General features: G+C 40.9%; 1 protein-coding gene across 7 annotated transcripts in view; it reads left to right on the top strand.

Moving 5' to 3' along the window:
* The window catches only part of CARMIL1 (capping protein regulator and myosin 1 linker 1), a 304,353-nt gene that overhangs the window by 222,494 nt on the left and 63,993 nt on the right, over window positions 1-17,866 (top strand). For all 7 annotated transcript variants that reach the window (XM_057305073.1, XM_057305072.1, XM_057305071.1 and 4 more), the window contains 2 exons: window positions 12,158-12,333; window positions 15,370-15,457. In XM_057305073.1, the coding sequence (XP_057161056.1) occupies window positions 12,158-12,333; window positions 15,370-15,457 (264 nt within the window). The remainder of the gene's footprint in view (window positions 1-12,157; window positions 12,334-15,369; window positions 15,458-17,866) is intronic.

Genomic DNA, 17,866 nt, shown 5'->3' with positions numbered 1-17,866 from the left:
CTCTGCTTTCATGCAGAACACTTAGCTTTTGACACTTCTGGTCACCAGATGTGTGGGAGGTTCCCGTCCAAGCAATTCTCTGGGACACCAGCTGGGTGTCCGACAACTCAGTTCTGACACTATCGCCCTGGAGAAGGTTCAGACCCCCCAGGTTGAGAGTTCATTCTCACAAGATGCCCCCCACCCCTACTTCAGATGCCAGCGGCAGGTCTGGGTTGCCACCTGTGATTCTGACTGATGGGCTGTGCGATTAAATCAGAGGTTCCCTCGACACCCTGCTCAGGTGCGATTGATTGACTAAAGCGGCTCGCAGATGTCAAGGAAACACGTTCACTGCTTTGTGAGAGGATGTGATAAAGGGTGCAGATGAACACCCCAGTGGAGGACGTGTACAGGGCAAGGTCTGTGGGGGGGTGTGGAGCTTCCTGTCCTAGAGCCTCCCCCCCCCCCACCTTCACGCCTTCACCAGTCTGGAGGCTTCATCTTGTCCTTGTCACTGATCGTTAACTCCATCTTCAGCCCTTCTTCCTTCTCAAGACAATGGGGAGTGGGGCTGAAAATTCCAACCTTCTGATCATGGTTTGGTTTTTCAGTGACCTGCCCCCAACCAGGAACCATTCAGAAGCCCACCCAGCGTCACCTTCTTAGAACAAAAGACACTCCTAGCACCCAGGATCTTACGAGGGTTTTAGGAGCCCTAGGTCAGGAATCAGGGTCACAGACAAAATTTTAGAACAAAAGATGCTTCTAGTGTTTTCTCTCAATTAGGAAATTACAAGGGTCTCAGGAGCTCTGTGCCAGGAACCAGGGCCAGAGACCAATACATATTTTCTGTTACCTCACAGCCAGCATTATTTATGGTCTCATTTCTGATTAATCCAGTTAAGGTAAATGCCTGTAACTGGCCCATTTCTAGGTCGAATGGTACCGTTCATACTTGGGTCTACATTTGCGGACTGTTCGGTGCAGACAATTGCCGCCCCTCACCAATACTAGTGTATTCATCTGTTCATGTTTGTCAGGATAGAGGATTGGAAAAATCTCATTTGGTCTTTGGGTTTTTTGTTTTAATAGCCAGTATAAGTCAAGTAATTTTATTACCCATTTGTATTTCTTCTTTTCTAAATTGTTTATTTGTATCTATTGCCTAATTTTTTTCCTTGAAAGTCTTTGTGAAAACTTCCTTACGTACTGAGAATTGGCTGGCATTGAAATCAGTGTGAAACATCTGGGCTGAAGCCTTTATCTGTTGGTGTAAGACCCTAGGACTCTTCCCTCTCAGTCGTGGAGGCCCATACAGGAAAAGGGGCCAGAAACTCAGAGTAGTTTGGAATGCTGAGCCCCCTACTTGGAGAGCAGCTGTTCTGGAAAATCCCACAGTCCTGTGGTGGACGTTATGGGAATGAGAAATAAACTTTTGTTAGAACAAAACAAAACAAAATCAGGGTGGAACATTGCATCAGGAACATCCCTGTCAGATAGCTTCCAGCTGGTCGACCACATGTGATCCCCTGTACCTTTGCTCCGTTTCCTTCTCTGTTCACCGAGGGGCTGGAATTGACTCGCCACTCGTTCTTGGGACGGAGTAGAAGGCAGAGCTCTGAAGCAAAAGGCTTTTGAATTTTTCAAAGCCTGCAATGTCAGTCTATTTAGGACCAAAAATATTTTTCTGTAAATAGACATTCCCCACATTTTTTGATGCTGGCCTTTCTGACCCCTTGTCAGTATCAGCCGTGTTCTCCATCACCGCTTCCTTATTTGCAAGCGTCAGAGCCTGCTTCTCTCTGTTCTCATGTCTCAGGGGTCCCAGGCTCCTCTGTGGCTCGTTTTTGTATTCCCCACTCGTTTGTTTTCTTTACTCTCAGTCCTTTTGAGTTCCAAGTTCCTTTCCCTTTGGGAATGTCTGGCATGAATCGTAGCAAATCTTCAATCACAACTTCTTAATTAAATGTTACTCATTAATTTCCTTGTAACTGGGTACAATTGACTTCTTTCAGTAGACTATAGGTAGCTCATGTCCTCTGTGTTTCCTTCCAATTTACTGACAAGTGGACATCACTTTACTATTAAAAAAAAAAGTCCCCATTTGTCTATTTATTTATTTATTTATTTGAGAGAGCTAGAGAGCAGGGGAAGGAGCAGAGAGAGAGGGACAAGCAGACTCTGAGCTGAGCATTGAGCCTCAGGAGGGGCTTGATCTCACCACCCTGAGAGCATGACTTGAGCTGAAATCAAGAGTCAGACATTCAGCCGACTGAGCCACCCAGGCATCCTGCCCATTTGTATATTTATATTAGCCTTTCAATATCTTGATTTTCTTAAAATTATGTAGGAAAAATATTTTTATTAGAATCCGTATCGACTTTCTCACTAAACTACAGTGGTCCTTATTTACTTCACTACTAGTACCACTTCAGCTAAAAAAAAAAAAAAAAAGCCCTTTCTCTATTTCCCAAATTCTTTAAAACTAATATGGTGCAATAGCAGAAGCTAAAATGGATGGATTATTTTGTAAAAATAAGATTTTATTACAGTGAATTTTTAAAAAATGGGACAAGTAGGCCTGGGGTTGTGTCCTGAGCTCGTTACGAATCTTCTTCTTCTAAGCCACTCAGCTATAACCTGTGTCCAAGCATCGTCCTGCATGAAGGTAGACATTTCGAATACTGGGTAATAATAAGTTCAAATAACTCTCTGAGCCATCTTTCAAAAATATCCTTTCAGAAAAGCAATGGCCAGGTGAGCCAGTCTTGTCAGCAGACTGTCTAGAGGAGAAGAAAGCAATTAAGTTTGGAGAAATCCTTTCTCTGAAAAAAGGTGATATTTTCTCTGAACTGGCCTGTTTTAGGTGTTTTTAAAAGACAACTCTCTGTTTTCCCTGTTTTTTGATCCTAACATTTATTGCTGGATTAAAAGTAGATGAGTAAGTGGGATTTGAATGTTTTAACATAAAAGAAACTTTCATTTTTCCCTTTTGGACTTAAATTTTAGAGTGCTTGTTTTGGCCTTGGAAATTTATGATTTCACTCCCAGTGTACCCTGTGAAATACTTCACTGGTAAATTTCAGATTTACTAAGGAAATGAGGCCTGAAGGGTGTTGATGGCATTTTAGCAGGTATTCACTCGGTTTGGCTAAAAGAGCTCTCTGAGTTTTCTTATTTCCCTGTACTTATTTTTTAAAGCAAAAAGAAAGATTTCAGGGCACTTTAGTGGCCTGGCCCCTTTTCCTGTATGTAGAAGTTGTATTTGCTGGTGGTGAATCACAGCAAGTTGTTGGCTCACTGCAAGAATACGGGAGTGAAGCCACCATGTTAAGGATATTCATCCAATTTACTTTACAAATATTGTATAGGTTTTCTGAGTATTGTTAGTTATTTTTACGGTTAGGAAGTAGAGACCCTCATAACTGACGTTGGGGAGATATGTGCAACGTGACATCTGATGAGTGCATTTCAAAGGCAGGACCTGCTCAGTCAGATGTCTGAAGGTGGTATAACATAGATGAACAGAATGAAGACTATGAAGAAAAGTTAAGAAACGTGGTTAGAGTGAGAAAGTTTACCGTAAGCGTAATTTACGTTTCCAGAAGGAAAGCGAGAACAGCAAAGGGCAACCGTTGAAGAGATGGTGGCCAAGAATTTCAGGCATGGGTGAAAGACCAGAATCTTTCAATTTGGGAAGTCCAGTGAAACCCAGGTGAGGTAGATAAAAGCAAATCCATGTCTAGAATCACATAATGAAAAGTGAAAAACACTGAGAACAAAGAGAAAATATTGCAAGGAGCCAGAGGGAGGGAAAAGCCGTATTACTTTAAAAAGACCAATATTAAGACAAGACAGCTCCCAGATCAACAGTGGGTGGAAGCTGAAGACAATGAAAATATCTTCATGCTTCTGAGAGAGCATAGAGTGTAAACCAAGAATGATATATCCAATAAGAACTAATTTTTAAGAATGAGGATGAAATGAAAAATACTTTCACGCAAACAAAAACTGAGCTAGCTTACTGTAACTAGACTACACTAAATAAACACCTAAAGGATATACTTTGGGGGCACCTGGGTGGCTCAGTCAGTTGAGCGTCTGACTTTTGATTTCAGCTCAGGTTGTGATATGAGTGTCGTGAGATCAAGCCCCACGTCAGGATCCACATTCAGCAGGGAGTCTGAGGATTCTCTCCCTCTGCCCCTTTTCCTCTCTCTCTAAAATAAATAAATAAATAAATCTTTTTTTAAAAAGATATACTTTGGGACAAAGGAAAAATTATCAAAGAAAGGGTCTGAGTTGCAAGAAAGAATAACAAGCAGGGAAAAAGCCAAATGTGGATAAAGAGAAATGCTGACTATAATCAATAGAGTTAATGCCCCGTTTGTGCTATAAAATTAAGAAGAAATAAAATACTAGAAGTGAGTATTTAAGTCAATAAGGAGTGAGGAAAAACAGTCTAAGGTCCTAGTCATATTCTGGAAAAGATTTAAGATATCCACATTAGACCTGCTTATCCAGTGTATTCTCTGTTAACCACTTGTGGTCATTTAATTTTAAACTAATTAGCAGAGAAAAACAATTATCATATGATTTCTCTCATCTATGGAACATAAGAACTAGGAAGATCGGTAGGGGAAGAAAGGGATAAAGAAAGGGGGGGGTAATCAGAAGGGGGAGTGAAGCATGAGAGACTATGGACTCTGAGAAACAAACTGCAGGCTTCAGAGGGGAGGGGGTGGGGGAATGGGATAGGCTGGTGATGGGCAGTAAGGAGGGCACGTATTGCATGGTGCACTGGGTGTTATACGCAACTAATGAATCATCGAACTTTACATCAGAAACCAGGGATGTACTGTATGGTGACTAACATAATATAATAAAAAAACATTAAAATTAAAAAAAATGACATTTGGGGGAAAAAGTAAGGAAAAAAATAAAATAAAATAAATTTAAACTAATTAAAATCAAATTTTAAAAGCTTACAACTCAGTGTCTCAGTCGCACTGGCCGTGTTTGAAGCGCTCAGTAGCTGTGTGTAACTAGAGGCTCCTTCGTCCGTCAGCCCCGATCATCTCAGGAGGTTCTGTTGGACGGTGCTGCTTTAGACAGGAAGTAGAGTATCCATGTTCAAATTTCTCGTGTAACCACTGAAACAGAGGCACTAAACCAGGGGTTACACTGCACACCTGGAGGGGCATCAGGAAGTATTTGAGATTATTTTGGTTTGTCACAGCCACTTGCATTGGCAGGTGACAATGAACCTAACTATCCTGCAATATAAGGTTCAGTTCCAAACCCGAGGAATGCTCCTGCCCAGATCTAGTGACACAATAGAAGAGGCATCACTGGAAATAAAACAGATCATTGAATGATCCAATGTACCAGAAATACACAATTTCAAATGTGTATGAGTCTAATCCTATGGCTTCATGTATATTAGAACAAGTGGACACAATTACAAAGAGAAATTGACAAATTCACCGTTATGGTAGAAATCTTTGAAAATGACAAGCAGTAATTGGTCAAGTAAATTTAAGAAGTAATGGTAGAGAATATTGGATGACGTGAACAAATGGAAAGCTATCCCGTGCTCATGGATTGGAAGAACCAATATTGTTAAAATGTCCATACTACCCAAAGCAATTTATAGATTTAATACAATCCCCACAAGAATTCCAACAGCATTTTTCACAGAACTAGAACAGATAATCCTAAAACTTGCATGGAACCGCAAAACATCCCAGATAGCCAAAGCTGTCTTCAGAAAGAAGAACAAAGCTGGAGGTGTCACGTTCCCAGATTTCAAGATGTACTACAGATCTGTAGTGATCAAGACAGTATGGTACTGGCACAAGAATAGACACATAGATTCACAGAACAGGATAGAGAGTCCAGAAATAAATCCACACTTTTATGGTCAATCTACAACAGAGGAGGCAAGAATATACAATAGGGAAAAGACAGTCTCTTCAACAAATAGTGCCAAGAAAACTGGACAGCTCCATGCAGAAGAATGAAACTGGACCATTTTCTTACACCACGCACAAAGATCAGCTCAAAATGGATTAAAGACCCATATGTGAGACCTGAAACCATAAAACTCCTACAAGAAAGCATAGGCAGTAATTTCTCTGATCAGCTATAGAGACATTTTTCTAGATATGTCTCCTCAGGCAAAAGAAACAAAAGCAAAATTAAACTTTTGGGATTACACCAGAATAAAAAGCTTTTGCACAGCAAAGGAAACCACCAACAAAACAAAACAAAAAGGCAACTTACTGAATAGGAAAAGATATTTACAAATGACGTATCTGATAAGGAATTAATATCCAAAATATGTAAAGAACTTCTACAAGTCAGTGCCAAAAAACAGGTAATCTGATTAAAATGGGCAGGGCCCCTAAATAGACATTTTTTCCAAGAAGACAGACAGATGGCCAACAGACACATGAAAAGATGTTGGGAAATGCAAATCAAACCCTACCCCTGACACAATGGCTAAAGTAAAAAAGACAAGAAGTAAGTATGAGTGAGGATGTGGGGAAAAAGGAACCGTCGTGCACTGTTGGTGGGAATATGAATTGGTGCAACCACTCCAGAAAAGAGTATGGAGATTCTTCAAATTAAAAATAGAATTACCGTATGATCCAGTAATTCCACTACTGGGTATTTTCAAAGAAAACGAAAACACTAATTCAAAAAGATACATCCACCCCTCTGCTTCTTGCAGTATTATTTACAATGGGCAAGATATGGAAACAACCCAAGTGTCCATCAGTAGATGAATGGATAAAGAAGAGGTATATACAATGGAATATTACTCAGCCACAAAAAAGAATAACATCTTGCCATTTGCAACAACAGGATGGACCTAGAGGGTATAATGCTAAGTGATATAAGTCAGAAAAATACAAATACCATATGATTTCACTCATATTTAGAATTTAAGAAACAAATTAACAAATAAAAAAATGATGAACAGAAAGACAGACCCTTAAATACAAAGAACAAACTGGTGGTCACCAGAGGAGAGGTGGGTGGGGGGAGGGGTGAAACAGGTGAAGGAGATTAAGAGTACACTTAACCTTGATGAGCACTGAGAAATGTATAGAACTGTTGAATCGTATTGTACACCTGAAACTAATATGTTATTAATTATACTTCAGTAGAAAAGAACAAAGAGAATAATGATGTATTAGAGAAATGAACATTTCAGATTAAGTACTAAAGAAGGAGAATATTGAAACAACAGAATTCTCAGTTCTGATCAAGTGGACTAGAATGATGTTAATTCTTTTAAGGATACCTGGAATATTTATGAAAAATGCCAAGGAGGTCATAATGAACATCACAACAGTTTTTAAAAACTATATTCTCCGGTCCCATTTCAAACAAAACTTAGTAGCAAAAGAAAATTTGGGCAAAAATCCAATTGTTTACAAATAAAGTTACTTTTATTTATTAATCTGAGAGAGAGAGAGCATGTGCGTGTGCACAAGCAGGAAAGGGATAGAGCCCTAAGTAGGCTCCACACTCAGCACAGAGCCCGACACGGGGCTCCATCCCACGACCCTGAGATCATGACCTGAGCTGAAATCAAGAGTCAGACACCCACCAACTGAGCCACGCAGGCTTCCCTAGAAATTACTTATAACTAAAAGGTCAAATGGGAAAGCATGATTTAAATAAGAGGATATTCAGAATTAAATGATAATTTTAATAGTAATATCAGGACCTCTGAACTTCAGCTAATCTAGTACTTAGAGTGAAATACATGGTCTTAAATGCCAATATCAGAAGTGAGGAAAGGCTGGAAACTAATGAGCTAAAGCTAATAATTTAAACTTGGGAGGGAAGAGTCTTGATGCCTACAACTTGATTTCAAATGATCCAGAGAAAGAGAAAAGCAAATGTTGCTGATTATTATCAATTGCTGAGTTTTAGGAAAAGGATATGGATATTATCTCATTTTTTCAACTTTTCTATAGGTCCGGATTTTTTTTTTTAATAAATTGGGGGAGAAGATACAACCATTTTCTTTTAAGTCAGGAATAAAGCAAAGATGTCTGTTATTACCATTTCTATTCATTATATTAAAGATTGTAGCCAGTGCAATAGGACAAGCAAAAGAAATGAAAATTGTAAGGATTAAGAAGGAAGGTAAATTATTCTGATTTGCACATTTTATGATTTTATGATGGTCTACATAGAAACCCCAAAAGAATCTGCAGGTACATTATTAGGATTAGTAGTATAAAGTTGCTGGAGATAGACCAACATGTAAAAACTGATTGCATTTCCATATATCAGCAACAATTAATTCAAAATATCATTAGAAATAATTAACCATTTAAAATAGCAACTGAAAATTCTAAGGTACCTAAGAATAAATTTTAAAAAGATGTTTAAACCTCAGCGATGAAAAATTATAAAAACTTGACAAATTATAAAACTTGACTGAAAGTCTTTAAAGAAAGTCTAAAACAAAGTAAAATATGTGTCAGGTTTATGGACAGAAGAGTCAGTATCACAGGATCTTAGTTATTCCCAAACTCATGTATTATTGGATACAATTCAGTAAAAATTTGAACAGGTTTTTAACAGAACTTGACAAAGCTAATTCTAAACATATGGGAAAGCAGTACTCAAAAGTGGCTCAGACACTTATGAAGAAAAACCAGTTGGTGGTAGTCTTGCCCTAGCATATATTAAGACGTATCATAATTAGGACAGTATGCAGAGGTAGACAAACCAATGCGACAGAGAGATTAGTAGAGGAAAGATGGACTGTTTAGTACCCACATTCAGGGAGTCCCTGGGCTTGTAATGCTTTTTATATGTTTTTTAGAGATTGTTCCAAGAAGTGTGCTAGACCCTGGCAATAAAGGGTAGGATTTCGCAATTGCCATCAGGTACAAGTTGTGTATCTGGAGTCTGGTGCCTCTAGCTCTCCTTGAACTTCTAAAATTACATGCAAAATTTTATACTAATTTTTCTGGATGAGTGTTCATCAGATTCTCGAAGGGGTTCTTTCACACCCCCAATGATTAAAAGGTGCTACATTCTTGACCATTTTATGACACATTTAATTTCTGAGGCCCCCACCGGATACTATATGATTACCAAAGAGCGTCATCAAAGCTTGGGGTGTAAAGGGCATACGGGGAGAAAAGCAAGAGCGTCTCTTCAAACAGGTAATGCTTGAGCTGAGCTGAGTGTGGAGGAGTGCAGACCATTTTTTCTGGCTACGGAGGGGAAAAGAAGGACTCTAGGCCAGGAGAATGGTGTGTGCAAAGCATGGAGACAGAGTTTGGGCCATCCTGTGGGGAACTGCAACTATAATTGAATGGGAATAGTTACAAGGGGAGTATAGAAATATGACAAGAAATGAAGCTAGCAAGTTGAGCAGTTACCAGATATTTCAGGGATTTCTGTCCTATGCTAATGAATAATCTTCTGACATATTTCTGCTTTTGAGGAAGCATGTAGGAGTAAATTTAACGTGTTTTAGAGGGAGATGTGGTGAACAGGGCTGAGGTGGGTCGAGTCTACGGAGACTTAAATTTCTGATCGAGTTTGGTACCTTCACAATAAACACTTTGTGAGCACAGTTGATTTTGCTGCTGTAGTTACTGCTTAGTGAAGGGTAAGGGGAGGATGAAGTGTGTTACAATTGATCTTTCCATGGTAGAAAACGCAGGTGAAAATGCTTAACAGATGGAATTATACATGCATGATCTGGATTATGTAGGTGGTTGTAGATAAAACATTTGATTGAGAATCGTTGGAATGTAGGTAGTAATTTGAAGCCATGGGAAGGATGGATGTTGAAGAATATGGTTTGGTGTGCAGAAGGCCATGATACTTGGAAGGAGATGCTGTTTTAGGATCTGAGCTGGGGGCTGGACATCAAGAAGTGGTCAGAGGCTTCATTGCAAACTTACCCTGACATTTTTTCTCCCCTTTCTACCAACCCCATCACTAGAATGTCTGCCATGGTAGCCTTGGATACCACTGACCCAAGGGGACAGGGGATGAAAATTGTAGGTTAGAAAGAGAGAAAAAGGATGCTTCTCTGGGTAACAGGTGGGGGCATTGGAAGAGGGTGGCCGGAGTAGGGAACAGAAGATCTGAGTCCCTATCTCACCTGTCCCATTAACCAGTTAAATGAGCTCAAGCAAATCACTTACCCTCTCCAAGACCTGATTTCCTTGCTATAAAATGGATTTGTGAAAACCAACCTTTGCTTAGAAGGTTGTCGTATGGATCAAAGGCTACCATGGATGATATTCTTTGGTGAAATATAAAGTGCTGTATTGTCATGTTGGTCAGTAGTGGGCTAGAGAGGGTCGTAGGGGGCTCACTCTAAAGCCACTGTTGAATCGAATGCCTAGGGCAGGCTGAAATTCCTTTGTATAGGGTCGAGGTCATGCAGTTATCAATTTGTAGAGCAGAAAGAGGTCTGAGAAATGATTTTGTAGCGAGAATGCAGAGATCTGCAAAGTTATCCTGTGATAACATTCCACAGAAATTTCATGTCAGGGTCTACACTGGAAGCCAGGCCTCCTCTCTAGGTGTGAGATTCATTCTAGCCCAATTTGCACTGTCATGCAGCGGAACCTTCCTGAAAGTCACAAACATATTGCTGAACTTAACAGAATCCAAATAGCACATTGATACAGGAGGTTTTTCTGATCAGGAGTGCTAGACGCTACTAGTCTGGACCAGAGTGTGTTTATTCCAGTGCTAAAGAGGAAGATAATTTGTCTTAAACTGACTTATTTGCATTGCTTGAAGCTATCCTGGAATTATGTGTGAAATCAGTAATTAGCATTATAATAGGGACAGAGCAAAGCTGCTGTCGAAGTAATGAGTTGCTTTTGGACACTTATCAGGTGGCCGCCTCCTCCGCCTCCTCCCCCTCCTCCCCGGTTTTCCACAAGATCTTTATAAATGTCCTGCTTCTCTACTGCTCATCCCACAGCAGAATGAGGGGTGGTACTAGTGGGATGGGGCTTGTATGTGAATATGGGAGCAGACAGAGCACTGGACCAGTCTGCCCATAATGGTACCTCATTCGTCCTTGTTCTCACTGGACTAGTAATGGGATCAAGCTGCCTTCCCCAAACTGAGATCTTACTGTTGAAAGTAGCATCTTTGGAAACATGATATTATTTGTGACAGGCTGAATTTTTGTCGTGTGCTGGCATTATACTGAACACTTCACATGCGTAATGTCATTTTATCTTCAATAATCTCAGGAGGCAAGAACTTTTTTATTTGCCATTTTATGCAGGAGGAAAGTAAAATCGGGAAATCAGTAACAGCCCAGTGTCCCTCAACTAGGATTCAGACTTCTGTCTCACGCTGATGCGTGTTACGCCCTTTTTCCCACTTCCCAGCCTTGTCATCTGTCTCTGGCAAGTGATTTAACTTCCCCTTGCTCACATTCTTCAACTTCAAAATGGGGATCACAAGAAATGCAGCCCCCTCCCCCATCTTCACAGGTGTCAGAAGGATAAAATGTGCAGGAACATTTTGCTCACTCTAGAGTTTTGATTGTTCTTTGGCAAGTGCCCGGTAAATGGTTTTGTCTGTCATTCATGCTGTTTCTTGTTGTAACAATGGTAACTTTACTTAACACTAAAGCTTTTCTTTTCAAAGCATACATCCATGGGTTTTTTCACTACCAATGTTTTGACAGAGCTATTGAAGGGTTCAATTTGGGGATTCTGTGATTTGCAAAAATCACGCAACAGTTCAAGTGCGATACATTTTCTAGGGGTATCTGTCACTTTATTTTCTAGCAGCAGGGAGAACAGTCTGGTGTGGTAAGTTGGTGTATAAAGGCTTGATACGTGTCTTCTTTCATCTTCTCCCGAGAGCCTTGGTGCTTCGTGCAGCCGGCGCACTCTGACCCTTCAGATGCCAGCCCAAAGCTCGGGTGGGTCTGCCGGGTGATTTAAAGCAATAACCCGACATCCGCAATCATTCAGCAGGCACAGGCCCCCCCCGGAGCAGCTCAGAATCCTTGTTCGTTCTCCGAGACTCTTGTGTCCCTGTTCTCGGGGGGCTCAGCGTCATGTATGACCAGCTCTTGACTTTCTGCCCCCCTCACCCCGCCCCGTGCTCTGACGTCACCTGTCCCCTCTGCTGTGCTGCGTTACAGGTGTTGCTTGAGTCCATGGTCGATGCCGCTGAGGACCTTTGTCCCAACGTGATGAAGAAAGCCCACATTCGACAAGACCTGATTCACGCCAGCACTGAAAAGATTTCCATCCCACGTACCTTTGTGAAAAATGTCCTGTTGGAGCAGTCTGGAATTGATATCCTTAACAAAATTAGGTGGGTTGATGGTTAAGAAGCCGAGGCTCTGCAGTTTCTGGGAACGCAGTCGAGGCGGCTGTGAAGAGTGTTATTGTTGGCTCTGGCCATACGTGGTGTGTTAGGCGTGTCTGGTGGGCAGTCATTGTGTAAAACAGAGCTGCGCACAGATGCCTGGGTTTATACGTTTCCAAAGTTAGACGGCCGCAGACATGCCTGCGTTACGAAGAGCATACAGCTATCTGCTCTTTTTCGGTGTTTGATTTTTAATAGGGAGTACATGTTTGTAATCCCTTTTTCGCCTCCTGAAGCTTAACTTCCACCTTTAGAACTTACTAACTTGAAGTTGGCTCTCTGCCACCGTGCTGTTCTGAGCAAATGCACAGCCTAGAGATAGGCAAAGAGGCCCGCTCTGACCTGGCCGTATTTTCCTCCTGCGCTCTTTGGTGGGTCTGGACACTGTGTATGTGCTAATGCTGGAGTGTTGACGTACATACCACGTGCTTGGTAAAGTTTGAAAAATATGCCAAGATACGAATATTGAGAAAGTGTGATCACCAAACAAACTTTCCTCCATTTCCACCTAGAAACTCTGGGTGGTTAGCAGTCTAAATGATACTCCACGAATCTTCAGTGTTTCTCTGTTGAGGAGTCAGCAAACTAGAAACTAAATTCAGAAATACTTTTAAGTTTCCCCTTTAACTGTTTCTGAATCTCGATAAGAATACTTAGATGTAGCAAAAAACAAAAACAAAACCCCAGCTCTTATCTGAAGACCTGGGAGTTGTGTTAACACAGAATGAATGATGTGTAGCCGAATGAGAACCTGTGAGAAAAATGAGAGTTAAAATAAGCCAGAAATGATGTTATAACCTAGATATGGAAGGTAGATCATGGAACTTTGATGACTGAGGAATTCTGCAATGATGGGACAGTCTTGGGTCTAGGGTGCAGCTGTCCTGTGTGGGGGGGGTGTGTGTGAGTGTTGGGGTTTCTAAAAATTAAAGACACTAATGCCAACCCAGTGCAATGATAAGACTTGAGCAATGAAAGGCCATTTAGAAGATTTACAGGACCCCATAGATCAGTGATTTTATTGACTCAAGCCCTGACTAGGTATGCTTACATATTTTTGCAACCCGTAGTTTTAGGATTTTTATGGAAGCCCCTTAAGTATTAAGGAGGAAAAAATGCATTGACCACCATTCTTCTGTCCTAATGGATTGAATTACCAAAGGATCATACTCTGTGCCTTTACCAGAGTACCAAATTCTGTCAGTTATGGTCACTTCTTTTGAAGATGGGCTAATTCTGAAAAGGGAACAGCAGGCTAGAGCTCCTTCTATCAGTGAATCACTTCCATGTTCGTTAACTCCTTGCTTGGCTTTTTATACCGCGTTGCTCGGAGCACTGATGGAATGGAAATGCAAAGTCCACACCTGTGTATACATCCAGGTAGGGCTGCTGCCTGCGCAGCTTACGTGGAACCGTTTCCTCTAGAAAGTTTGCGGTTTGGAAGTTCAGTAAGGAGGCGTATTATCCAAGTAACAAAATGATAGAACAATCCTGAAACTTTTTTTTTTTTTTTTTTTAGTGCATTTTAAAGGATCTTTTTTGGTGCTACAATTTGAAACAGATAAATCACCCCTCCCCAACTCGGGGGCATGGGAGAGAAAGAAATAAAACGACTGATTCTATAGTTTCATGAGGAAGTAAAATTCCCAAACACGCCTGAAAAAATGAGAGGAAGTACTTGTCAAAATTAGATTCCCAGTCCCCCCTCCCCTCCACCCCCGCCTCCTGCCCCAGGTTTGGGGTGGGACCCAGTAATCTGTATTTTTGATGAGACCCAGGTGAATCTTATCAGCAGACACCTCTGGGGAATCATAAAGTATTAGATAAGCCCAATAGCGCCCGAGACCTTGTTTCAGAGACAGGAATTAAAGAAACATCCTTTTATCTTTAGCCTAGGAAAATTTCTAATGTAGACATCAAAGCCTTAGTGCCTCCCCTTTTCACGGCCATCTGAAATCTGCCTTGGCAGAAAAATCTCAATGCAAATGACCGCCTTTAGGTTAGAAAGGTTTTTCCCTGTTCCACAAATACACTTTCAACCTTAGCTTTAGGATTAAGTAATTTTGATAACTCCTTTCCCTGCTCTAAAAACTTTGAAATTCTTGACTTCAAAAGCAGACCGAACTCACAAGGCGAGTTGGCGCGTGGGTCCGTCTCTCCAGCACATTCACCTTCAGCTGTACTGGGCGTTTGTGTCCGTTTGTGCGCACGTGCGTTTCGGTAGGATTATTCCGACGGAAGGCACACAGGTGGAATTTGAATTCTGGCGAATACCAAATAGCTAAAATGCAGACTGAAACACGAGCTGGCTGATGGAGACCCTCGTGGCTGACTTGTTTATTAGTAAAAACTCCAAAACTAGTGGGTTACTTTCGGTTGCCTGGATGCCTTCTTAAGGTCAGGCGAGAAACCCCGAAAATGCATGTTTTGGGAATCTCTGTTCATAAAAGGCAGGAGACAGGGAATTTGTAGCAGTTTGAAGTAAAACGGGGAATACAGCAGAAGCAGTTCAGTGTGGTACCATTGGATTGGTCAAAAGTTTTGTATTTTTTTGAAGGCGGGGGACATGCATATTAAAGTAATAACCAAAGTTTAACAATCAGACTAGACTTCCTTAATTTGCTGCAGCCCAGGTTTGTTTTCCTTTATGTCAATGGAAGAATTGTTCCTCACCACATGGTACATCTGGTTCCCATTAAGTTTGTCTTTATCCAGATGTTGTTCATTTCTACCACGAAATCTTGAGTTTTTGAGATTGCAGAGGCAGGTTGAAATTGGTCAAGCAAGTCTGTTACCTGTGTGTTTATGTCAGTGTTTAAGGCTTACTGTTGGAAATCCTTAGCCCTGTTCACACGTTCTTATATTCCATTTTCAAAGACAAAAGTGGAACCAGTTGACCTTATCAACACAGCATCAGGGGTGGGTGATGTTTTTCCCATGCACAAATTAAAATGCTACTGTGTCCTTCTGCTTTTCACATAGTGAAGTGAAGCTGACAGTGGCCTCCTTCCTGTCTGATCGTATTGTGGACGAGATCCTGGATGCACTGTCACACTGCCATCATAAACTGGTGAGTGCGGTGGACATCCTGAGGGGGACTTCCGGTTGTGGTCTGCTGTGACGCCGGGCAGGCTCCAGGTTGGGAATGCGGCTTCTTTCCTGCATCTTACTCCTTTGCAGCTTTATGGACCAAGATCCTACTTTTCCTCTCCTGCATTGCTTCTAGACAGTTCTAGAATATGTTAGAATCTCTCCAGAGGGAAAGGGGAAGGGGAAAGGAGAAGTGGTGATATGGAGAGATTTTGTTGTCCATCTATAACGCAGGTCAAAAGTTTGGTTAAGATAATGCTGAGACCGAGATCTAAAATTAAGATACTTTATTTAACTTTTGTGTGCTTATTTTGTTGCTCTCCGTTATGATCGTTTGAGAATGAACTACTCCGGAAAACATGGGGTGAGGGAAAGGAAATATTTGGAGTCCAAAGGAAGGCCAGAGTAAAATGGACACGTTCTAGGGATTGGTAGCTGCCCAGCTAGGCCTCTTGGATGTAGCTGAGGTAAAGAAATAAATTGGCTTCGTCTAGAGACTGGTTTCATCAAGGTAGAAGACTTTACTTCCAGTACCGCTGCATAGAAAGAATATATCAGGAACTTTACGTGTTTTCAACTTCAGGAAGTCCTCTGAGGCACAGATGAAGGTTTTGTTACTCCTTACATCTCGTGTCTCAGACATTTGAGCAATGTGATGTGACACGACCCTCTCAAGCAAGTGATGATGTTCTCCCCAAGCAACATTTCTGGTTAACTGCGCAGGCTGGAGATAGCCAGCTTTGTGGCACTGAATTGTTGGTGACGCCAGAGGACACCACAGTGACAAGAACAGTAACTGCTGCCTCCCCAGGAGGCGGACAACGTGAATATTTTGAAAAACTGATTTCAGAAAAATACGTAGGCTGGCCTCTAAAATTAAAAAGGTAGGACAGGCGTTTCCAGCGGCGTCACTGAAAATACTGCCCGTAGGCTGGAGCTGGCCCACTAACCACCGGACGCCCGTCCCTGACAAGGTTAGGTCAACCACCAAGAGGAAACATGGAGAAATTTCTAGTGCAATTGGAGATGGCCACAATAATAACACAAACACATGTTATTTCTCCCAAGTTTCGTTTTTATTGTATTTTACCAATATATCAGTTTGTGGCAAACTGGAAATATAAAAAACTGGTTCATTACCCCAGAGACTTTAAGAAGCACTGGCTTCTAGTTTATGGCACAGGAAAGAGCTTTGTTAGTGTTTAGAGCTCCCAAGTCAGACTTTTCCTTTTTTAAATAAGCAGAAACAAAATCAATGGAGCATCCTTTATAGAAACAGTTTCTCGATAACCCACAGCTGCAAGAATGGCCTCAAAATGCCTCCTTGATATTGTGTCAACATGACTGCACTTGAGCTCCACGCTGAAGGGCTGAATTGTTCACTTTCTTTGCATTTGATTGAAGAATTTACTCAGAAAATATTAACTTTTTTTTTTTTTTACAATTTAAAAAAGAAATGAGTGGGCACATTTTTGTATTGAACTTTATTTTAATATTCTGCTGATTTGGATTGTAGAAGAGAGCTTAACTGCTGTGTGAAAGGAATAGTACCCAAAAAATGGAAACTTCGTTTTCAAAGACATTCCAATTACATTAATATATTCTCCAATTTAAGTTTAGAAATGCTGCCGGAGGTTCCACGGTATTGTCAACTGGTTCTCATCATTTCAAAAGAATTAAATCAGGGGCGCCTGGGTGGCTCAGTCATTAAGCATCTGCCTTTGGCTCAGGGCGTGATCCTGGCGTTCCAGGATCGAGCCCCACATCAGGCTTCTCCACTAGGAGCCTGCTTCTTCCTCTCCCACTCCTCCTGCTTGTGTTCCCTCTCTCACTGGCTGTCTCTCTCTGTCTAATAAATAAATAAGTAAATCTTAAAAAATAAAAAAAAAGAATTAAATCAGAGTTCCTGGTGATGAATCAGCCCAGGACTAGAGTTTATTAATATCAGCCCAGTTCATTCTACCTCTTATCCTTAATGTTTTTAGGTTTACTTAAAACATAACACTGGAAATTAATAAATCCTATCAAATACGGTATTCATTACCTGAAAACAATGAAAGTTGGCAGCAATTACAGTTTTGTTATCAATTTCCTTCCTTTCAGCCCTTTAAAAACAGGAAGGGTTGGAATCATTTTATTTCCCCTAATTAGATACTTTTAAAGCACTAGATATAGAAAGAAATTATTTCAGAGGAACTATGAAATAAGATTAATAAAAAGAACACTCCGTATTTTCTTCTACACTATGTATTGTCATTTACTAAAGGAGGTTTTATAATTTCTTGCTTAAGACAATCCACCCTTCAAAGATAATAAGAGGTAAGTTCTTGTAGGGTGAAGGTATTAAGAATTGTCATTAACCGCACGCAGATAGAACCCTTCACCGCGC

Source organism: Ursus arctos, unplaced genomic scaffold (genome assembly GCF_023065955.2).
Source record: "Ursus arctos isolate Adak ecotype North America unplaced genomic scaffold, UrsArc2.0 scaffold_31, whole genome shotgun sequence".
Classification (NCBI taxonomy): domain Eukaryota; kingdom Metazoa; phylum Chordata; class Mammalia; order Carnivora; family Ursidae; genus Ursus; species Ursus arctos.
This window is presented reverse-complemented; position numbering and strand designations above follow the sequence as displayed.